The sequence below is a fragment of the Fusarium graminearum genome, chromosome 1 (assembly GCF_000240135.3).
Source record: "Fusarium graminearum PH-1 chromosome 1, whole genome shotgun sequence".
NCBI lineage: Eukaryota > Fungi > Ascomycota > Sordariomycetes > Hypocreales > Nectriaceae > Fusarium > Fusarium graminearum.
Window position 1 is genome coordinate 6068964 of NC_026474.1, and position 23867 is coordinate 6092830.

The following is a 23867-nucleotide window of genomic DNA, read 5'->3' on the forward strand; positions in this document are numbered from 1 at the left end:
TTCTGAAAGCCACTTGACTCTTCCAATAGACCAGTATGGATGGCCGAAGCTGACAGACAATGTGGTGGCGTTCAGCTCATGACTATGCCACTTAGCTTTTTAAGTGTCAGATTTCCCCTGGCACCGGTCCAAAGGGATACAACTAGGTATGCATTCGAGATGGTACAGTACCTGACTTTTCAAGTCCAGGTCCGAGATGAATATTGTCCCATGACTGAGGCAGCTTTGATGTCTGATGGAACTAGTCTAGGGACGCAGATGGCCATCAGACGTTGTGGTCAATGCGGCACTACTCTCAACATTTTCATGGCTGAACTTGGCCTGATGGCATATCCAAACTGTTCTCTGCAGGTTTTTATTGGTATATGCCAATACGGCAGCTTGGTCAATTTCTCTGTAAAATACAGATTGATATAGAAACTGCCAAGATGGAACACACACGATAAACCCCAATTCACAGTGACAGCGAACACAATGAAGCAATGGAATAGAGCCTACCTTGACTCCTTCCAATTGAGTAGAGTAGAATAACAGTCTTGATCGGAGTGTATGTATTCTCTTCCTGAAACTTTGGAAATACTACCAACTATCCCAATTGATTCATAGTTTTGTGGTGGTTGGTTACCGTCATTCTCCATGGCGATAGTGAACAGGATCTTGCTTCACAAATGTGATATGGTTGCTAAGCCATGGATTGATTGTCTACGCCGAAGCTCAATTATCACCTTCATGCTTGGTAAACATTCTTTTCCTGTGCTGGCGATAGTCTCGGACCAGATATTCGCTCGTGCGTTCTCTACTGCCCAACAGGTCATAGGAAGATATGCCCAACATTATCCTCACTTTCGATGCTACAGAACATGGCTCAACCGCGGATACTGTTTCACCATGCTAAGAAGTCTAGTTCCTGGTATCTTGTTCCAATTATCGTGGTAATGCTTTCAAGCCATGACCTGGTTCACAGGACAACACACTCCAACATGATTAATGCAAATTCCTTGTTCGTGGATCACAACCGTAGTGCTATCTCCTTCATCGGCTGCATGAGATTTCCAAAGCTCATATTGTCTTTAGAGGTACAGTCCAACCTGGAAATAACCTTATGATTTCCCTGATCAATATGAGATGTCTCGACACTCCCATCAAACTCTAGGAACAGGATACAACCACATCTACCCTGGAGCGTTTCGGAGAGTCTGGAGACCACTCAGCCGTATCTTGGTATTGGGTTATCGAATTCATTGTTTTCTTGTTTAACCCCTACATTCATGCAAATAACCCCGAGTTTCTGCTCATAGTGGAAAAGATAGCCTCTGTATTGAATTGTTGATGCCAAACGGAAACAACATATCACATCTTCTGGCTCTTATAGAACCTCATCCGAATACAGATAAGCGCGATTGAAACCCCTGCAGGTCCAAATCCGGGGAAAAGACGCCTTTCCTATCGCAGCTCAAGACCAAAGCTCTCCCACGTGATGACCTCATTGGATAGCTAGCTACGTTCAGCTGCTCGTTTAGCTACGCGTCTCATTCCATCCCTAGCTACAGTACCTATTTACCAGTATTCCTACAGCTTCATCCTTATCCCTCATACTCTAGATAACCATATCGCACCTGCTGTTCCACCGCGATTCTTGTCTGACATCCTCGACTTATTAAGCGTGCCACTACTAACGACGTAACCCATAACAAACCCCGCCATGACCCAGCTCGACATCCTGTCCAGCACATCGCTGAGAATGAACATCTCCGCCAAGGCACAGAGAATGCCCTTGCGCATCGTCACCTTTAACGTCCGCTATGCAACGAAAAAGTTTGAGAAGAACGAAAGACCCTGGGCTGAGCGACGTCCCAAGCTCATCAACCAATTGAACTTCATCACCGCTGGTCACGAGAGCCCCTTCATTTGTCTCCAAGAGTGTCTCTTCCATCAGGTCAATGAGATCCAGGAAGACCTGGGCTCCAAATGGCAGCATATCGGTCGTGGACGGGGCACCAAACCTGAGGATGGCGAGTTCTCTCCCATCTTTTACCGTGACGACATCTGGAAGAACGTCCGCAGTGAAGTACGCTGGCTGAGTAAGACACCTGAGAAGCCCTCTCGCGGTTGGGATGCAGTACTCAATCGTATCGTTACAATGGCCGAGTTCGAGCACCGCGTAACAGCCACCCGTGTCGTTGTGTTCAGCACCCACTTCGATCACATTGGCGTAGAGGCCAGACAGAACAGCGCCAAACTTCTCGTTAAGTTTGCCCGTGAGTGGGGGCAGGCTGGTAACAAGAAGGCATCGGCAGTGCTCATCGGTGGTGATTTCAACAGCGAGCCCGATGACGGGGCGTACAAGACCATAACGGCGCCTGGTTCTGGCATCTCTGACGTGTCGGACCTGGTGCCCAAGGAGAAGCGCTACGGCAATGAGACGACGTACACAAGCTTCGGGGGTACCTGGCCGACCTCGCGCATCGACTTTTTGTTTATACAGGAGCCGCGTACAGCAACTGTCCAGACCTTTGGCGTGCTGGCGAATAGCTTCGATGATGGCGTTCGTATCTCGGACCACCGACCTGTCGTGTCAGACTTGGACATTGTGGTTTGATCGGGCACAAAGGTTGTACAGCGCCCAACGTGAGTGCATCTCGTGACCGTTTTGACATATGGTGTTCTCTGATCGGTCAAGGTAGTATCTAGTGTTGACAGAGATGCCAATCGCGATGTGTGCAAGATTGACAAGGCGGATTCAAAGCAGGAGCTTGGCGACAGGGGTAACAAGAAGATCGAACCAACACGTTATCGGACGATCGCATGTCCAGGACTACTGCATCCTTGTTTTAAAATTTACAATAGTCAACTGTCATGGTGACAGGTGAATGGTTCTTCAAGTTATCTCTACAGTGACAGTGCCTCTGACAGTCCAACCACTTGCGACCACAACAGGTGAAGCTGCAGCTCGTTATCAATGTACAACCAGATCAAGTACGAGTCTGCGAATCCCAGATCGATCGTAGAGGTCACAGCATCGCATGCAACAGACACGATTGGGTTGTTGCCCGTTCTCAAAATGATAATTTCCACAGCAGCGTAATGCAAGCTAGCAGAACGGGTATGTAACGTGCATAGCCACAGAAACCACAACGTTGATCATCGCAGAGTAGAGATAGGATCTTGGCGAGTAAGAACGGTCTTGCTGTTGTGGACTAATAAATTCTTGGCCAGATGCAGGAAAGTGGCCTATGAATGTGAGACCCACGCAATCGTGGATGGTTGCTTGCGCAAGACATTCTATACCAATAAGACATGTCAACGATGTACAATCTCCAGAAGTTGAGGCTCTGCTCGGCAAAACCGAAAGTGAAGTCCTGTGTTTGGTAGGATCGAGGGGCGAATGGCAAAGAGCGGTGTGTGCAAGATGGTGGAGGAGAAGAGGGGTGTTTTTGGGACTTCTCCAACACCATTGTATTTGTTATCAGTACTGACGGATGAGTTCGTAAACACGATGATGGTTGTCGTGCTATGGGAGGGTGACTGGCAAGTTTGATCACAAGAATGGACCAAGAAGTTAGTGTACACCTCCGCAGATCTTCAAGCGGTGTTATGCACTGATGTTTCTTGCAGCGATGTGCTACTAGACGCGAACCATTGCTGTCTCAAGCTTAGTTCCAAGAGATATCCAGAGCAGACCGATATTCGCGGATCCAGCAAACACGATGCTAGGAAGACCAGGCCGCGGTCTAGCTCCGGAAAGCTGTGCCCATGATGGTTGTCATTATGCTTGTCATCTTGAAAAGACAAAGGCTAGCTGCACTCCCCCGCAGTAGGTCAGTGCTAGGATGACTCGTTGATAAAACAGACAATCCGTCATCCTTGATACATGAACCACGTCGGCGTTCATAATGTTTCTGTTACAGATTTTTGTCTCGGCCGTCTCTGACTGAATTGGGTGGACTGGCAAGTCAGAGCCACACTCAACAACACCGATATGGCAGCTGCCACAAAGATTTAAAACACAATCTCAGTCAATGGTTAGGAATCGTGTGGCACTCATGCCGGCTGACGGCGCTGTCGATGCGTCAATGCCTTGGATGCACCTCTAGCCTATCCCCGCACAATCTGAAGGGATCAAGGCAAGCCATCCGCAAGCCCCCGGCTGAGTTATATCCCCGTCAGGTCTAGTGAAAAGATTCTAGCAGATGAAGCACCTTTCAACCGTTGAGTAGGTTTTGGATATGCCAACAGAGAACGATCAGTACAGCAGTATGTCGTGACAGTTCCAAATAATTCATGAAGTACAACGCCTGACAACATGCCATTGTAAGCAGAAGGGACGCCAATCAAGAACCATGGCTAGACCGAAAATTGCATCTCTTGTCTAGAGACTGAGACAATGTGAATGCAAAATTGGTGGGCAAAAGTGCAACAAGGCAACGTCTCGAGGCTAGAGGGTCTACAAGAAGGGTGCAAAATGATGGGGGTGGAGTAAACGGCAGATAAGAATAAGAGTCACCAAACGTCAGCTGATAAGAATGGCACCGATATCGTCTATTTACCTATGTAACGCTGACTTGCTTCGTAATCACGAACGTCTGTAGTTCAATATAGAAGAACAGGCGATGATGACTGACAACTCGATGTGAGCTGCAGTCGGAATTGGCGGCCGACCTGAATTTACAGCAGAAAATAGAATTTGAAGGAACAGATAATGTCACTGCGCCATATCTGTTGTCAATCGGCGGTAGGACGGAGGAGAGAGGAGGCCATCGCCGGACTGGGTACGGAAGAACAAGGATGTCAAGCCGGCGAGAGTGGGGTCATTCGCTCCGGGATTCGGAGGTCTCTGCCGGACACGATGGACACGATGGACACGCATTCGAGGTGACGAATTGTGCGACGTGAGGCTGGGACGGAGCCTGGATCGTCACAACTGGGCAGGGCTGTAGTATCGCCGACAACGGGACTAACCGCCCGAGCCACCTCTTACTGTCGATGGACCGTAGTGGCCAGTACCTACAGTGAGATGTGCGTTGGGCATCCAGGGCTGGCCTGTGCAAGTATCAAGCATGGTCACTGCGGCAAAGCGACTGGGATGGACGAGTGAGGTTGAAGCCACTACCTCGCTGGAGTCGTCGAACAGACTAGAAACGATAACGCCGCAAGCGCTTGGAAATCAAGTGACACTATTCTACGCTGTTCTTTGGTTTGTTTGAGGAGAAAACAGCAGAACCAAGACACAGCTATCACAGCGAGATGCAAGACACAATGTTTCTAATGCTACGGTAGATATGAGTCAACACTCGCTCTGAGTGATAACCTCAGAAACATGCTTCCAAATCAAGCCCGGAGCCTCAACTCAATCGCAGTAGCCAGTTGCAGACGAGGACAAGGATGGCGGGACAGCCTGTCACTCGGTCACTACCAGGTTTACCCATTAGCTAATTAACCATCGGCGGGTGCTTCGACATTTCCCACGTGTACCCCGCGCTGCACTCACGTTTTCGGCTTCCAATTGCTGTCGATCGGGTTCATCTGTTGGTACCCGAACCCAAGAGAGGGGGAGAACCATACAGTCTTTGGGCAAAAGGTTGAGTTTATCCAGTCTCGCCAGTTAGGCACAAAGCGAAAAGGTTGGAAGGAGAAGTCTTGTGGACAAGGACAGAGCTAAGCCCGGCACTTGGTGGAGGTGTAGATCAATGGGGGACTTGCGGATATCCAACGTTGAGTGCCAGTGCCAGCCATTTACACATCGGGCATCTCTATGCATACCCAATTTAACATTCGCCATGTTTCTACAGTAATAACCGTTTTGGCGAGCCCATCACTCGCATTGGCTGGTCCTTGTCTGGTGCACCCGTCCCCTGTCCTACTCTGTTAAGCATTTGTGCCATGTGATGACAGAACCCGATCCATCTGCTCTGTCCAGAAAGGGCGACAGCAGTTGAAGATTTGGGTTTGTCTCAATTATCTGTCACTCGCTCTCGTGGGGAACTGCCCGGCTAACGGCGAACAATCCTTGACCCGTTTGCGCACCTGTCCGTCTCCCTCGAGACTTGGAAGCGACAGGAATATGTAGGCGGCCGTTTCTCGCTTCAGTACAGCCGATCGATAGACGAGCATCAACATATGAAGCAGGTCTTGATTGATATCAATTCCCTCTTCTTTGGAGTGAGCCACTTTCGGACCAAGGGGGGGCGTGTCATCATCAGCCTCAATCCAAAATGTGCAGACTTTTTTGACAAGGCGAATGTCGTGACTGGAAGACAGAGAAAGCTTCCAAAGGAATCGTTGGATAAAACGCTCTCGAGATACTCCACAGTTGGGCTTGCCTGCTTGCAACTGGCACCAGTCATGGAAAGGTATTCCCTGTCAGATAGGCACCCTGACCCGCTTACAAGCTGGGTCTCTCGCTTCTGTGTGGGCTTCTAGGACACTATCTGGGGTCGCTTGGACAGATCAGATCCATTCTCGGCGGCGCAGGAAGAGCAGAGAGGGTCGTGTCGGGTCGGGTCAGAGCAGAGCAGAGTAGAGCAGAGCAGAGGCTGATGGTTTGCATCGTCACCAGCAATGCCAGCTTATTAACCGCCGCCTCACTTGGTTTGAGCATGGTTTGGTGACGGTTTGTTGGTGTTTTGGCTATTCCATAGTGTTTCACCAACTGCAACAACTCACATGACAAGGCCATGAATTGCCAGGGGTCCTTCGTCCGTACACGGGGGGTTGTTGGGTCAATATGATCAGGGTAGACATTCAATGTTTGAGGACTAGAAGAGACGACGACGCGTTGATGGTTTCTATATCCATCGTGACACGACACATTATTCAACGCAACTATACGGTACTACTACGTAGTAGAGAGCAGAGATTTTTTTTATCTCAGGCCCTCCTCATACAATCGACTGACAATCATTCTACCCTTCGAGTCAAGGCAGGCATACCCCAGCATCAACCAAAGCTTAGTGAAAATCTCCATCGTCCAGGTCGCAGCTTATTTGTGGCCTTGGATCCATTCCATTCCACGATAATTGACCAGCGCAGCAAAAGTGCAGACCAGACAGACCCTGGTTTCAGCGTAGCTAGCCACCCCCACCTGTTTTCCATACGATGCTTAATTTTCTATGGCATTTTTGTGAGGAATCAAAGTTTGAGGAAGAATGGAAGATGGGAAAGTCGAGCGAGGGAGGAATTCAAATCAGGGGCATCGATGATGGAGTCGAGTATTACTAAATTCGGCACAAAATACCTGGGCAGTCAAGGTAGTCAGTCTATGCCAGCACAGCATGAAGTGAGGCGGGCCGTCCGTGACGACGTAGCGGTTTTTAATTCTCAAAAGACTCCTCCAGCTCCCTTGCCACCTTGGAACCATTGTACTTCTGAAAGTAGAGCTTGCTGACGAATGTGATAGCAATATCTAAAAGTCATGGTTCAGAATGTTTGTGGCGGTTGAGAGTACATAGCACAGTTAGTAGTCTAGTGTCTCTGATGGTTTGTTTGGTTGCTGGATGAACGAGAATAAGCCCTCAACAAGTAGTGGACGGGTGGTGTCTGTCTTTTGTCTTAGTGGTGATGAATCAAGTTTTGCGGGTAATAAAGGAACGAGTAAAAATAAACGGCAGCCAATCTCGTTCTGCGTCTTGTTCTCTTTTCGTGTCAGTCACAGTCACAGTCTTCGTCATTGCTCTCCTGCATCGACTTGACGTGGTTGACTTGCTTTGATTTGACTTGAACTGCAGTGTGTGAGTGTGAGTCTGCAGTTCCATTGCTGTGCTGGCTCCAGCGTCGAGTCGCTTGATTGATCGTCCCGTGGTATACTAAGGACACGCCTTTGGATAATGGGACTAGACTAGACCCCCTTGCCTCCATTTCTCTGCGTGCTGTGTTGTGCTGTTCGGTTCTGTTGCTGTGCTTCATTGCTGCTGCACACCCGTCCACACACCATTTCCCATCTCATTTCTTTCTATGGCAGACACTCATTTTTCTTTTTTTGACTCCTACTAATTTGAACGACGGTATGTCGTGATGATGTCGTGTTGTTTTATTACGTAGCTTGGAAAGAAAAAAAGATGGACGGACAATCGTTGGGCTTGAATAAAGTGGCTTCTTCTCTGTACTGCTGGGCCATTAAATCAACGTCTATGGGCCACAACGGCCGGTGGTTGCCTGCCCGGCGGTAATAGTCCAGTGCTTCTCCCACTAAAAACTGCCTACCGGTAACAGTCTGAGCGCACGCCCCCACACATCGATCCGACTTCCCATCCATCCACTAACTCGACGCCCCCCAGGCCCTGGAAACTACCACCAGGGCCACCTGCACTCACTGCACTTGCACTTTTATTAAAAACAGACCATCCCGTCCCATCCATGCCCATCGCTTCTTTCCCCTCCTCCCCTCCTTCTTGTCTTCCATGTCTTGTCTTCTACCCATGACAGTTTGATAACTCGTCTTTTTTCTGAAAATCCAGATCTACATACTTATTTATTCGCTTCCTCGCTTCAACTCGAGTATCATATTCATCTCGATCGACTTTTCATACCGTTCGGTTATAAACAAAATTCGTTACTAGCGTCTCCATCGAAAAAAGCCCGCCCTGGTCTATGCCACTATCGTCACCGCCTTCAACACCCAATCCAATTCACCAGCGACATTTTATTCTCGACTTTTTTTCTGTTCCAACTGTCTTGATCGACGACTTCGAGCTCCTTCACATGTCGCTTGTCTGGTTTCACGAAAGGGGACGTTAAAGCATTGCGTTTGCGATTGCAAAGACCGTCACCATCATTGCCGGCTTACTCACCGCCTGCCATTGCGACTTTATATACATACCTACTCTGCCGTCCCACCTAGTGTGGTCCCTGTTCGAACCCGTCGAACCCCTCCTCCAACCAAAGCTTCTTTGAAGCCAACTCACACAGGTTAAAACACCTGAACCTTTTCCACACACAATGTCCAAAAACGTTTGCTACGTCGAGGATGCCGCCGAGGACTCAGAGACCTCTGTCCTCCAGGGCATCCAAGCTACACGCCGCTATGCCGTCTCTGAAGCTCCAGGTCCCGCGAGCCCCCCTCCCAAGGAACGTCCCAACACTGGAAAGTCCCGCGGCGAACACAGACGACACTCAAGCCGGAGGCAGGTAACCCCTCCGAGCGATGACTATTCAGACGAGGAACCTCCTCGCCCTGCCCCTCGCAGGGAGGAACGTCCCCGTCGGGACCATGAACGGGAGCGAGAGCGTGAGCAACAACGTGAACAACGAGACAAAGATCGACGCCGCAAGGAGAGAAAACAAAAAGAAGCTGCCGAGCTGCAACAACGAAAAGTCAGGTCTGAAGCTAAGCAGCAAGCTCAAGCACAGGCACAGGCACAAGCACAAGCACAGCAAGCACCCCCCAGAGAGCGTGAGGCCAAACCGGCGAGGAGACCCCGCCCTACGTCTTTGAGCCACACCAGGACTGAGCCTGTCATCCAACAATATCGTAGAGGCCGTGTTGAGGACCCTTCTTGCTATGGTGTTCAACAGCCTGCCGTTTCGGGCATGCGCCCCCGTGCCCAAACTCGACCTCACAGCTATTACCCTGGACAACCAGCTCCTCCTATTTCCAATGCTGGCTGGCATCACCACCAGCATTCTCAGCCACCACCCTCCTTCCCCGTTGGATCATTCCCTGGACCCTCGCCCTATTTCCCTGGAGCATCGTCTCCGTCTGTATCGGGCATTCCTCCATCGCCTTCGCCTGTCGGTGGAGGACCGCCCGGCTTCTTTGACATGCCCTCCTCGCAAGCAAGCGCCCATCTCAGGAACCGTTTCGAGCGACCTGCTTCATCCATGGGATTCCGACAGGACCAGCCTTCTCCTTCCAATATTGGATACCCTCATGATGAGTATGAGATTGAGGAACAACAGCCTGAGCCTCCTCGTCCGTTAAGGCGTGCCTCTCGTTCTAGTAAGAAGCCACAGCAGATCGAGGACGACCGTCGAAGAATGCCTCCTCCTGAAAGTATTCCACGACCCAAGTCCGCGATGCCCACTCAAACCACCCCATTCCGTGCTCCACCTCAAACAATGACTCGTCAGAAGAGAACTCCTTCACGCCCTCCGCCATCCACCCGTAGCCGTGTCGGGTTTGCAGACCAACAAGGTTACGATGATGACGAGTTCGCAGACAGCCCTGGTCTGTTTGCCGACTCTCCAGAGGCCAACTTTGACCGTCGTACAGCCTTGTCTCGCCCGCGAAGAAGCTCGGTTGCATATGAAAGCTATGGTGCTGATATTGTTCCTGCCCGCAGCACTCGCCGCGGATCTGTTGCATATGAGCGTGGAGGAATTGACATCATCCCTGCCCGTAACACGAGGAGAGATTCATTCTATGATTATGAGCAGTACGACAGTGGTGGTGCCAGTCTGGAAGATGAGGACAAGTACATGGACGCTATGAAGTATCAAGAAGATATCAATGGCGGCCCTGCCATGCCTCTTACTGCCGACGCCCTTCGCAAAGCCAGCAACCCTCGACTTGGTGGCGGAAGCAGTCGCAGCAGCGGCAGTCACGATGACAGCGAGTACAAGCGAAGCAACACTACTGGCCTCACCCGATCTTCGTCTAGTGATACCGACAATGTTACTATCAAAGTTTCAGGTTCGGCTGTCGTGCGTGTATCGGGTGCTGAGATTGAATGCGGCGATGGAGGAGAGATTACTTTCTCCAGACCAACTGCTGGTTCTCGCCTTGGTAGCGACCGTGCAAGCAGTTATTATCAGCTTGAGGACGTCCAGAGCCGGGTTGAACGAAAAGCTCTCCCCTACCGACCACACACTCCCAGTCGTTCTGACTCACATCATCGGGGCTATTCTGGAAATCATGCCCCGTATGATCCGTCACTAACCATGGACGACTACATTTATTGATGATTCTTCTTCTTATGAGAGACGATAAAGTTGATGATCAGCGCGTTTTTGCATTTTTGTCTTTTGAATTATATCTATTTCTTCTTCATATTATCTGCATCCAGATGTCTACAGGATGGGCAGCGTTTTACGTTTAATCTTGGATCTTGGCTTTTGATTGAGCATTTTGGTGGACGTTCTGTACCGCACCGAATCTGTATCCTTATGCTTCTATTCTTGGGTTAAGCACGCCTGTTGGCTTCATTGCAGAAACTTGATACCCCAAAAGTGTTGATGGTGGGAGGATCCATCCCGCAGCGATTCGGTGCTCTATTATCAGCCGCTCAGGTCATGGGCGCTTACGCAAAACAACTCTTTTACCGGAAATCATGTATGCCCTCGCGGGGCTCGTGTTGGATTTAGTTGGAGCAATGGAAAGACGCCAATTGTGTTTTAGGGATACGAGGTTTCATCTTTGGGCGGCTATCGACCGAGTCGTCTCAATCTGACGCATGGCCGAAGGCTACCCAGCACGGTGACTACCTTGCCCCCTAAGACTACCCTGGCAGGATTACGACTACAACTTGATTATGTTGGTCTACATCTTCCTTTTCGCTATGACTGGATTTGTGTGCATCCTCGAACGGAGCTGCGTGAGAGATGGTTACGGATGTGGCTTTTTGTATTGCATTGTTGAGCATGTCGTAAGAGGAGGAAATCAAGACATGGCTGGAAGGATTATACAAGCTTTGTTATCAAAACGATAGATTGTACGGGCAAATGAGGTTCGCGCCTCTATCTGTTGCCCTACAGATAATAATCTTATGTTACAACCAGCATGACATGCATGTTTGGGTTTTTCAATCTTCTTGCCTGAGACTTTACTACAAGTGAAGTGAACTGTGACAGATACTGCCGATCTGGGGTGAAGTAGCAGCTTCAAAGGGAATAAGGGATGGAGTTGAAACACGGATTTGGTGTTCTTTGGGGAAGGAGAAAGGGATAGAATGGTGGAACCACAGCATAAGAACCACAGCATAAGAACCGCTCGTCTCAGGTATCTGACTTTATGCGTGAGTGAAAGACGGTCGATCTCCTGAACCTATAGTTGAAGGGTTACTTACATTTAACAAGCTAGACAACCAACAATTTCAGTTAAGCGCCTCTGACAGTATTTCATGCGGCCGTAAGCTATGAACTGCTTCTCAGGGGTTGAGTTGAATCAGACACGGTTCCTGGGTCTCGGGTTTGTAGCAAGACCAACTCAAAGGATCACGATGAGTTATGCGCGCGTTAGGAACTTTGCTTTGGAAGGCAGGCATTGGATCAACGCTATCCCCCTAGAAGCTTCTTTCCCATCCGCCGACTTATACGGGCTAAAATAAAGCTCGTCAGTTCCCATTCCCAAGCGGCCAGAAACGAAACCTTGGATGGGGGCGTGTGCATTGAGATCTGGAGCATCGAGTCGTGGACGGATGTGATTGGGTCTTGACTAAATTGGCACTCTGTGCGAGCGTTGCCCGGTCAGCAATCTTGAGATTGTTTACTTTCGACGTCATTTGATGATTGTGGCTGAATTTGACGACAACGGACATCAGTTGAGAGAATCACTAGATAGAATGCCTAGATCTACCACAGAAGAGACTAAAAACATTCTGATGTCACAATTTTAGCATTTTTATTCCTTAGTCTCCGATTTGGCGTGCTATATCGAGTGCTGTAGGGATTCCAACGCGCACGTTTAAGTGCCCAACCACCCTTTACACGTCCCAGCCACGTATTTTCCCTGCCTCGTTTCTCGGTTAACCAAGCACCATCACCTTGGCGAAGCCACGCAAGTCCCTCTTCTCGACCGTTTTACCGCTCTTTATCTCTGAGCAAACACTTTTCCCATTCATCACGACTCGACACGATTCATTTTAACGACATACGACACGCCGAATCTATTCAGTCTTTTGTTTTGTACAATTCGTCTTGACCGCTTGGTCCTATTCACCGACAAGCTCGGCTGGGCTACAGCACCCGAAGCCTAGCTTTATTATATTCCTGTAACTGAGACCTGCTCATCACAGACTCCTTCCATCATGGCTCCCGCCCTCATCCGCATATTGCGCAGTGCGCCTTCGCTCACACAACACACCCCTAGAGCTGCCGAGGCATTCTCTTCACTCCAGGGACATCTGCTCGAGGCTTCCAAAGTACTCAATGCTCGAGACGACAAGGATGAAGACAGCAACAACAGACACAAGCCGTCTGTCGAGCCTGAATCAGGCTCTTTCGACCCTCACGATATCAACAATGCTGGTTTCTTCTTTCTCTTCGCTCTGATTGGTGTCGTCTTCGTTTGCACCGGTATCTGGTTTTTCTTCTGGGCCAAGAACGGTGGTTTCCAATTCAAGGAGGATGATTGGGATGACTACAAATCTACTGTACTTCGACGCACCGGACCTAACGGCACTATTCTTTCCAATGCGACTCGACCAACAAACCTCGGTGGTGGCAGCGTGTACAAGGACGTTGATGATGATAACACAACCGTTGTTACAGAGGGCACGACACTTACTGGTATTACAGCTGGAGCTAGCGACATTTATGCCCGTGAGAAGCGTCGCCGCAAGCAGGAAAAGCGAGATCGTGAGCGTGCGAAGAAGGGCAAGAAGACCAGCCGTCACGTTGGTGAGGAGGGTGTCGAGGATGAAGATGCCGAGCGCGCTGCCAAGAAGGAACTCCGCAACTACCGCCACGAAAGAGCTGCCCGTGTCGGTGGTCTGAACAAGGAAAGTGAGGGCTCCGAATGGGACGGCTCTACCAACAACGGCACCGAATCCAACGTTTCAACCAACCTCCTCTCTGATCGCCAGACTACACCTACGACTACACCCACCAAGGCCAAGGCCGGCATTCGCAAGGTTTACTCTACCGCTGATCGTCGCGAGAACCGTGAGGCCGAGCGCATGCGTGCAGAGGCCCGTCGTCTACGTGAAGCTGGCCGCAATGCGCGCCGCGACTTTAGCTACCAGCGTGCCGAAAGCTACTCCCGCGCCGACACCCAGGCTGACTCGCAGGTGAGCGAGAGCCTTCTCGACGGATCGCAAGTGACTCGCACCACGGATGATAGCGGCGACCTGGGAACCAAGAGTTATCACCACCCGATGCCTGAGTTGAGGGAGTTGGAGAAGGAGCGCGCGAGGGAGGAGAGAAGGGCACGCAGAGCGCAGCGAGAGTACCGTCGGGGCCGAACGACAGAGGAATAGGGGATGAATGATCTCGGTACATGGGTTGACGAAAATCGTTTATTGAATTTTAACGGGTAAATTGCGACTTTTGCTATTAGGGATTCGGGAATGGGCTTGATTCATGTAGTATGTGTAACGTATGTAAATAGGCACGGTAACGGATTATCACGGACACGAATGGATATGCTGCTCAGATTAGTAGATTATAAATAAAGCACGATACGATAACTTTACACTTTTGGTTCATTAACTTTTATCACTGTTTTGCGCTTTGGGAGTGTATGTGTACAGTGGTTTTGAATCGCATCAAGCAAACATAAGCGAGTCTCAGCTATGCATCAGTAGCCCAAGAGTCTTCTACGAGTTGGACAACGCGTACTGGTTATATTAAACTTCTCGAGGGAAAAGTCTATCCTAATGCTGCAACGCCCACGCGACAGGTTGCTGCTTTCATCAAACAGGATGAATAATAACCCGTAATCCCAATAGGCAACATGTTGGTGAGCAGAGTGGTTGTTTCAGAACCCCAGTATCAACATCAAAACATTATCAAGTTCAAAGCCAAGGATCAACACTGTTGGTCAGCAATACAGCTACAGCCAAGTTTGTTCCGACATGAGGCGTATCGCGACAGCTCAAAATAGCGCAGCAGGCAGGATCTACGATCCATTCAATGCTGCTAGGCGCCTGATCCATGGAGGATGTGAAACCCGGGGGGTAGTCTTGGCTGTAGCGAGTAGCCACCGGGCCGAAACTAACAAGGCACTGTATGACTGTGTATATGAATCTGTAAGGAAATGGCCCCTTGTATGCAGCGAATTCTGTGACTGATATGGAACATGGGACCTGAATTCAGTTCCTGTTCCTGTTCCTGAAGAAAACATTCCATCCATGATAGATCAGGACCTGGATCAGCCTTGGAAGACATGATGCCCCACATGGAATGATAGTGACATGCAGCCTAACAAAGTGGCCTACGCTAACAGTGATACAAGTAGACAAGCGCTATCATGTCCCGCCTTGGACGGAACCGGCGGGAGCGAGCGCGGGCTGACTTTGCCTCGCCCCTCCAGAGTCAGTCAGTGTTGGAAGGCCCCCCCCCCCGCTACTAATCTACAAGGTCTCGTCGCTGGGAGCATTCACTGACATGGATTGAGTGAGTTACCTAGGTCATGTTACATTCTATTGGGAGTCATGACGCGACCATGAAAGACGTACGCAAATGAATACACAAGATACTTACCTCTTGCTGCAGACAACTGTATTTGTCTTGTTCTCCCAACTTTAAACACGAACTTATTTATTTAACCCTTACTATTCACTTACTCCTGTCAAGGCACTTTGCGTGGCGATATCGCGTGGGCCGCATCCTTGGCTCTCTTCTCCTCCACATTTGATCCCACCAACCACCCAAAACGCTTCGCCTCTCACACTACTCTCGCTCTGGCTCTGGCCCTCACTCTTACTTGTCTCTCCCTCCCCCATCTTCGTCATTCCACCTCCTCCTCCTTCATCAACACCAAAACTTTTTGGTCTTGAAACCCGCCATTCCTATCACAGGTTTCTTACTTCACCTTCATTCGGCGTTTCTTTCTCTTCCACCATTTTTTCATCTAATCTTCGGCCATCCCCCCATCAGGACCCTCTTCCATCTGACCTTATCTCGCTGCGCGATTGATTCTTACATGTACCATTTGCGGCGGTGACGCCGTCCGCCAAGAGCCGTGACCTTGATTGTCCACCACCGACCGATCGATCGATTAACCCGCACAACACGGTCCATACGCCCCCGAATCAACCACAATTCGACTTTAAATCTGCTTCTGAATACAGACCAGCCAAATTCAAGAGATAGTCAATAGGAAACCTCGTTATCGCCCATCATGGGGCTAACCTCGAACCCGTCATCAGCCTTTACAGGCGTCGTCATCGGCCTCGTGTCATCCTTCGGATCCATCGTCCTCATCGCTTTGGTCATCTTTATCTTCTGGGTTTCCGGCTGCGCGAGTACCGGTCGCATTATTCTCGATCGCCTTGGTCGACCAGGTGAATACGATGATGAGCAGGCATTCGCGCGTGATGAGGCCGAGGCCCTCGAGGTCATGGACGACATGACCCGTCAGGAATATCTACGTGCAAAGGGTACGCAGAACTGTTCGCTCCAACATAAAAGAACAAAACTAACTAACTGTCGCAACAGCCTGGGTCACCGCAAACCCTCCCGAATCGATGCAGACTGATATCTCTCTGTCGCAATATCTCGCTATCCAGGAAAAGGGTGTCTCCGCTTGGGAGTTTGAACCTGAACTCGAGATCGCCAACTGCTTTGTCGAAGCTCGCACTGAGATCGAATTCTTTGACTCAGAATGCACCGTCATGAGCAACCTTCCTGTTCCCAAACAAAACGACGTCTACTACTGGGAGGCCAAGATATACGAAAAGCCAGAAAGCACTCTGCTGAGCATCGGCATGGCCACCAAGCCTTATCCTCTCTTCCGACTACCTGGTGGGTTTTGTCATACTCTTGTACGCCATTCTTATTTGATTATTTGCTGACAGCGTGTCCAGGTTACCACAAGTACTCTGTTGGATACCAATCTACCGGTGCTCGTCGCTATAACCAACCATTTGGCGCCACTCCTTACGGTCCCCCATTGGTACAGGGCGATGTTGTTGGCGTGGGTTACCGTCCTCGAACCGGTGCTATCTTCTTCACGCGCAATGGCAAGAAGCTCGAAGAGGTAGTCCACGGTCTCAAGGCACAGAACTTCTTCCCTGCCATCGGTGCAAACGGCCCTGCTACTATTCACGTCAACCTCGGACAGGCTGGTTTCGTCTTCATTGAGGCCAACGTCAAGAAGTGGGGTCTCGCTCCTGTCACTGGAAGCCTGGCCCCTCCGCCCCCTTACGGATCTGAACAGGGTAGCATTCTGTTAGAAGCTGGTACCAAGGACGGTTCTACTTATCCCCAAGGTAGACAGCACAGTCACTCCATCACAGCAGGCTCATACAACACACGCAACCCATCCAACGACTTAGTTCCTCAGCATGGACGAACACGTAGCGGCAACTTTCGCGTGCTGCCCCCAACAAGCCCAGGACCGGTCAGGAGCTCGACTGATATCTCTCTGGCTCACTTTGTACCTAATGAGGAGAGCGGCGAAGCTAGCAGCAATGCCGGACCTCAGCAGGAGACTCACAACCATAACCCTCTACACTTGCATCTCGAAGACGCTACAAATCCGCCACCTGAATATCAAAGTCCCGACCATTCCAGCAGTGACGACGATGATGATCGATACGGCAGTGATAGCGAAGAAGACACTCCGTTGATTCGGGTGATGAATCGAAGTCGAGGCAATTCATCTGCCACCGTGCTACCGTCTGATCGAAGCTCGAGCCCCCGCAATCCACCTGTGCCGAGTTACAGTGATGCAGTGCGACAAGGTGCTGGACGTGATCGCAGCGACAGTGCACGATTGCCTCCACCAAACCGAACGGCGTCGAATAGACCTCGAAGCAGTACGTCGGCGTGAGATATGATGCAAACATAACTGCTTTATCAAGCAGGAGATACGTATTTTTTGCACCAAATATCAGCAGACGGCCAACACGCCCAGCTTGTAAAGCATCGGGGTATGACTTTCAAGAACGTCGGTGCTCAAGAGATGCAGCATCGACAATACAATACTGGGGTTCGTTCGAACCAATACACCCACACATGATCCATTTCAATCGTTTTGTTTTTTTCTCGCACAGGCGCCTCGGAGTTTTGGGTATTGACAGGCGCGCATTTCCGAGGCAACAGAGCCTCCAAATGGTGGCCGTCGTTTTTTTTAACTATGTATTTACTAGACAGGAAACCGATCAGGCCTCTGAGCAGAGGTGAAATCGGCTGGATATGAGTTCCTGGGAAGGGAACCGGAATGGAATATTGATACCAACAACCTGGATGGCTATGCGCTCTTTTGTCGAGACTTGTTTCTTTTATTTTTATGCACTGCATTGTACTGCCCGCCACCGTTTATCTGGGGCTGTCCAGGCCGCGTATGGGGGTTTGGATAGTAGCTTGCCCATTGAAAGCTATGGACGGCGTTGATGTCTGGGAGGGCTCTGCTTGCAGCCTCATAAAAAAGGGCGTCGAAGTATGGAAGGTGTTGACTGAAGTAGTCCCAGCTTCAAATCCAATCCAATCATAAGTATTGTAACATTCGCATAGGGAGGCGTGACAAGAGACCGAAATTGTGAGAAAGTCGTAGACATGTGGTGATACACAACACTTGGGAGCTCGTTATAGCTGCGGCCCATGCCACGGACTATATATTGTCTGATCAGTCGCCGCCACATTTTCAGTATTAAGATGTCTCATATTATAGGTCATGTGCACCATATATCACACCGGCAGGGTATAGATTCATGATAACAAGCTCAAGTTCAAGAGAACGTATAGCCAAGCTAGCTGAGGTTCACATCACTCAATGGACAACCGATCAGGAAACTTCTTATACCGGCTATCATCCCTTGGGTAGGCACATAGCCCAAGCAGAGACTACATGTTGGCTGCACCGTTCATCAAGGTTGCTAGGGAAAAGTGCTGGGCAAGACCAGGATCTTAAAAACACATTGATCAAAATTGCCAGACACGGCCTGCCGAAGACGCAGCAATGAGTTAGTGGAGACAAAGCGAAGACGGGATGATAAGTGCAACATATGGGAGCCTTCGCAAGAGGCACAATTGCATGCCTTGATTAAACATGATGAAACCAAGAGCATTTCCTATATTCAGCAAACATGCGGTGGTCAGTTGTGTACATGAGGCGATGAGACACTGAATGCTCACGATCAAGACTACGATCTTTACAGCTTACGTGTGAGAGCCAGCGGATTGCTTTTATTTCCAGTTGGATTTGGCAAGGTCATGCTACATCTCTTTCGAGAGTTTGTCGTTGCTTTCTATCCCATGCCTCGTCTCGCCATAGGCAAGTCAGACAAAGCATAGGACTTACAAGAGACGATGATTTCATTGTTACAACATTGATTAATCACTTGAGGTCGGGAAATTTATAGTAAATGCAACAGCGTAGATTAACGATTAACCTCCGGGCAGTGTATGCAACTGCCATCAGACAATCAATCTTTCCTGCAAATCATAAAATACAGCCGTGACAAGCAACAAATATAGGGTCTATCCTCACATGATATCCTTCATATGTGTCATGCCTATCCAAAACATACATATGTCTGCCTGCAGTCTCTCGCATGGCCAGATAAAATATTCCAAAATCCAATCGTGCTTCTGTCCCGTGTTGTTCCATCGCTACCCCGGGCTCTGCGAAGAGCTGGAAGCGAAAAGCATGATTATTCCAAAAAGAAGCAAACATAACACGGTCGAAAGCGCCCAACAATGCTAACTTAAACTCCAGTAAACGCCAAACTTTTTCCCGGGCGCAGTAAAAATAAATAAAACAGTCGCTATGCTCTCCTAATACGGTTCTCCCACAATGGTAAGCGGGGTTCGTAAGGAGTCAATTCTATAACCAATCGAATCGTCGTAAAGTCATCAAGAAGGAGTGTCTATGGGGTATCATCATTTGAAGGAGCGTCGGTTCTTTTGGTGACGGGTATTAATGAGTGTGAGGTATGATACAGCACTCCCAGGCGCGTGTATCAGTCGATGTTGAAGGAGTGTTGGCGTGGTTGCATGGCAACGTGATATGATTCGGTTGTAGCGAGCGTTAAAGGAACGTGGTATACATGGCGCCTGCGTCGTTTTTGGGAAAAGCAGAAAGTAAAAGCAATTAAAACAGATTGGCAGTAAATCGAGCTGGGGTTGGGTATCAGGTGACTCGGCGTCGAATATTGTCGTCATGGGTGCATCACAGGAGGTCGGACCAAGGGAGATGGTGGGTGTGTGAGAGATGACATGGACGATGTATGACGGTGTCGTGAGAGTGGTGCATTCGACGCGACAGGCGATTCAGGCAAAGGAAGCATGCCGAATTGGTCCGAGCTGAGATACGGAGACGGGGCGCTCGTCATCGAGGTCATATAGAAACTCGGATCCTCTTGAGGCGGGTACGTAGGTGTTGTGTTCATCCTGGGTGGTAAAGGTCAATCCCCTAATTCTTCGTGTAAATTGAGCCGGTGGGCGTCTCGAGGAGCCTAGATCCACACGGCCTGGACAGGAGTAACGAACCCGACGCCATAGTTTTGAGGGGAGTCTTGGATGGCTGAAGAAGGCCCGCCCTGCAGAGTGCTCATGTCCCATGATCCGTATTCCTCAGTGTCGCTGTATGCAACTGAGCCCTCAAAGGTCGAGGATGCCGGGCTATAAGCTCCAGTGTAAGCCGGGGAGGGAACATTAAGGTACTGCTGAGTTGGGTAGGGCGACAGAACCAGAGGGCTCACTGCGGAAGGTGGCGGCCCCGAAGCGTTGAGCATTGGCATTTCCTCAGTGCTGTAGCTGAAAGCAGGGTTCCCATACAGATAGTGCTCAGTAGAAGGCATACTCTCATGGACAGTGAAGTTGCGAGGGTTGAACTGAGGGAATGACGGAGTTCTCTCAGGGTGCATCCATCCCATGCGAGACCGGAACTGGCCAACTGTATCGATGGGAAACTCCATGAGAGTCAAGGGAGTCTGCATGTCAGTTCCAGCACCAGAGACGTTGATGGACATGAGCCGACGGGCAATCTCTTCAACCGGGGAGATAGACAGACTTCCAAAGTAGGCAGCACCGATCTCGGGGAAGAGTCGTTCCATGAGGAGAGCCACAGTGTACAAATGAGCAATTATGACCAGGGAGTTAGGCGAACCATGGTAGTTCTGGAGGTAACCGACAGGCATCCAAAAGAGCCATTTGCGAAGAGGTTGGAGGCGCTCGAACTGCTGGGCAATGGAAAGTGTAGGGCTGATCTTGCGAGAACCTCGAAGGAAGCCAATGAGATGCTGAATCTGAGTGGTATCTTCCTTGTGGTGCTTGAGATGTGCCTCAACTTTCTGAACTTGCTCGAGGGTGCGCTGGTAAGCCTCCAAATCCTCAGGGCGAGGTTGGCTGGGACGATGGTCCTTTCCAGGAGATGGCGGGGCCGTAGGGAAAGTGCTGCTCTCGGCGATAAAGTCTCCAAACTGGGATTCGTGCTTCCATGGATCCATGGCATCGATCACCTGCATGTGTGTAAGCGGGGTCAAGTCATGATCTGATGAATTAACTTACCGATGAGGTGCCCTGCATCAGTTGAGTCCAGCTGCGCCTAATCATTGGGTCAGTCACGGTCACCGCAAATGCAAAGATAGATACTCACCAGTCAGTGGCCTGCCAAGAAAGGACCAGAGAAGCAGCCAAGATAGCATCGGAAGTCTCACGGGAGAAAGATCCAATGGCCTCTTGGAGACCCTTGAGCGCAATGCCTCGGTGTTCATAGGCCATGCTACCGACCAGAGGACAGTCGGTGAGGAAAGCAATGTGCATGGCAGAGAAGGCAAGCAGAGCGTGCATCACATACGGGGTTGTAGCACCGATCCGAAGAAGACTAGAGATTGCTTTAGCATTCACGCTCGCTTAGATGAAATCAAGATTTGACATACGTGGGAATGTGGCGAGTCCAGAGAGTGAAGTTATTCGCATCGATGGAAGCAAGCTGGTAGTACAAAGCCGCAACGTGGTAGATCAGACGGAGATCCTCGACCGAGTACAAATGGGGCATGGGTGCAGGGTAAATTCCAAGGCTGGGGAGCGGGAAGATGCCTGTTCGTTGCCATTCAGCAATGGCAGCTTCGATTTGAGGTGTCCACATCAGGTCGGGCTTGTCGGGAGTGGTAGAGCGTTCAGAGTCGGGAACTTGCACGTCGTTGTAAGGGCATCGAATCTTGTGCTTAGTACAGTTGCGGCTGTATTCATGTTAGCTCGAGAGAAGGATGATTATTATGAGGTAGGCTCACCATTGAGGGAAGTTTTCATCACAGCGGATGTGTCGGCGCTTGCTATAGAGCAAAGTCAGTATTCAGGCAGCAGAGTATCGTAAATGGCATAAATCATACCAGGTATCACAGCCCTTGCGAGACTTGGTGTGGCTGCGGCGAGGAGGACCACCACCGGGACCGGCCATTTTGAAGTATTAAAAGTGAAGGTTTGGTGAGAACTGTTCAGTAAGCATGTGCACTTGATCTCATGAGGGTAAGAGACATACGCGAAATTATCCACACAGACGAACTTGTGGATTGAAAGCGAGTGTTGGGATACAGGTAACAATCAGTGATTCACCCAGTTGATTAAATTCCAGAGATAAAAGTCAGATGAAATATCTGAGATCTTAGCTGTCGAATGCTGAGTGGTGCGGTGAGTTGTCGTTGTCCAGATATCCAGGCGAGTGGTAGCGATCGAATATGGTGTTTTTGATTTGGTTTCTTTCCTTTCTGGGACAGGTTGATGATCCGTAAAGCGAGTGTGGTACAGAGGGTGTCGAGCAGTTTCAAGCTTAGATGAGCATGAGGGCGGAGTTGGTGATCTTGAGTTCTTGAGTTTGAACCAACAGCCGATTTTCGAAAGCTATGGGGTTGAGTCCAGAAGAATCTAGACGATGCAGACGATGAGTCTTTGTACAGAGCGAGTGTTCCTTGTTATCCGCAAGACGAAGAGATCGAATGTCCAGAAATATAGGAAGAGAAGAGGATGGTGAGTAGGACCGTTCTTCTAGTATCAAGGCACCGTAATATAAAAGCGAGTGACAGGAGTCGACGAGGACTTCCTAAAAGTTGAGAAGGGTGAGGGGGGCGAGGAGGAAAGCGAACGTGGTGATAACTTTGTTAAGAGGTTGAGATGATTGTTGGAGATATCCAAAAAGGAATCAAGAGAGGATCTAGGAAAGAGCTGGGGGCAGTCGCTTTGTTAAATACAAGCGGAGCAGATGGGGGAAGAGTAACCGGGGGGTATGAGGAGTGTGGGAGTGTAAGGTAGGTAAGGCAGGAAAGAGTGGGATGGAAGGAACGGATGGAAGGCTGTGTCAGGTAAGGTAGTAAGTAAGTACTGTAGGTACCTGCCGTGTTGTACTGTGATAAACAGTTGGGGAGGTAGGTCAGGCAGGTATGGTGAGGTAAGAGGGTCCTGGACTATGTGCCATGTGCTGTGTGGGTGAGAGTGCAGGAGCCAGCATCAACCAGCGTCAGTGCCAGTTCATCAGTGCTAAAAGCGTGCACCCACCACCAAGTCAGCCCGGTCTTAGCCTGGGCCAGAGTCAGGACGAGCATCATCGGAATCACGAAACAAGCAACCTTGTCTACCATTCAGGGACCTAGGAATAGGCCGAGGGAACGTCAAGGACAAGCGGCGAGTTCGGCCTTAGACTAAGGGAATTGTGGACTGTGGAGTGCGGGCCCCGGGACTACGGCAGCGGGCAGCAGTGGATGAGTTCCAATGTATCGGACGCTGTCTCTTGGCCGTGAACCCCGAGCATGGATGGGCATGGGCATGAGCATGAGCATGATGAGGACCTTGAGTGGAAGACCGTGAGATGCGCGCGCTGGAGAATACAACCTACCAGCCCAAGCCGCTAGGACATGGGGTGTGGCCCGGTGCCACAAGGGACGCCAGGGGGGGTGGTCGTCCTGCAGCCTCATCAGTAATAGGGCCGCTGGCCCCAAAAGATCCCTGGGCTGGGCATCTGTCATGGTTGAGAAATGCGTCTCATTGATCAGGACCCGAGAAGCATCGGCCACAGACAGATCATAACTCTAGCAAAACGTCCATACCAGATCAAA

The 23867-nt window shown here is 50.0% G+C and overlaps 5 protein-coding genes across 5 annotated transcripts; 4 read left to right on the plus strand and 1 right to left on the minus strand.

The window, feature by feature from the left end:
- Window positions 1–1702: 1702 nt before the first annotated feature.
- FGSG_01849 (uncharacterized protein) lies at window positions 1703–2870 on the plus strand (the record flags this gene model as incomplete). The annotated part of the gene is made up of 3 exons (XM_011319393.1): window positions 1703–2444; window positions 2685–2765; window positions 2848–2870. 3 exons carry the CDS (start codon window positions 1703–1705, stop codon window positions 2868–2870), a joined length of 846 nt encoding a protein of 281 aa, XP_011317695.1.
- A 6064-nt stretch (window positions 2871–8934) lies between these two features.
- On the plus strand, window positions 8935–10896 carry FGSG_01850 (uncharacterized protein; the record flags this gene model as incomplete). The annotated part of the gene is made up of 1 exon (XM_011319394.1): window positions 8935–10896. One exon carries the CDS (start codon window positions 8935–8937, stop codon window positions 10894–10896), a length of 1962 nt encoding a protein of 653 aa, XP_011317696.1.
- A 1854-nt stretch (window positions 10897–12750) lies between these two features.
- FGSG_01851 (uncharacterized protein) lies at window positions 12751–14339 on the plus strand. The gene has a single exon (XM_011319395.1). The coding sequence runs from the start codon at window positions 12960–12962 to the stop codon at window positions 14127–14129; it is 1170 nt and encodes a 389-aa protein (XP_011317697.1). The 5' UTR covers window positions 12751–12959; the 3' UTR covers window positions 14130–14339.
- A 1655-nt stretch (window positions 14340–15994) lies between these two features.
- On the plus strand, window positions 15995–17647 carry FGSG_01852 (uncharacterized protein; the record flags this gene model as incomplete). Its single annotated transcript, XM_011319396.1, has 3 exons — window positions 15995–16253; window positions 16312–16617; window positions 16680–17647. 3 exons carry the CDS (start codon window positions 15995–15997, stop codon window positions 17645–17647), a joined length of 1533 nt encoding a protein of 510 aa, XP_011317698.1.
- A 2441-nt stretch (window positions 17648–20088) lies between these two features.
- Window positions 20089–22219, minus strand: FGSG_01853 (uncharacterized protein; the record flags this gene model as incomplete). Its single annotated transcript, XM_011319397.1, has 7 exons — window positions 20089–20230; window positions 20308–21278; window positions 21328–21364; window positions 21416–21643; window positions 21699–22001; window positions 22053–22094; window positions 22152–22219. 7 exons carry the CDS (start codon window positions 22217–22219, stop codon window positions 20089–20091), a joined length of 1791 nt encoding a protein of 596 aa, XP_011317699.1.
- Window positions 22220–23867: the final 1648 nt, after the last annotated feature.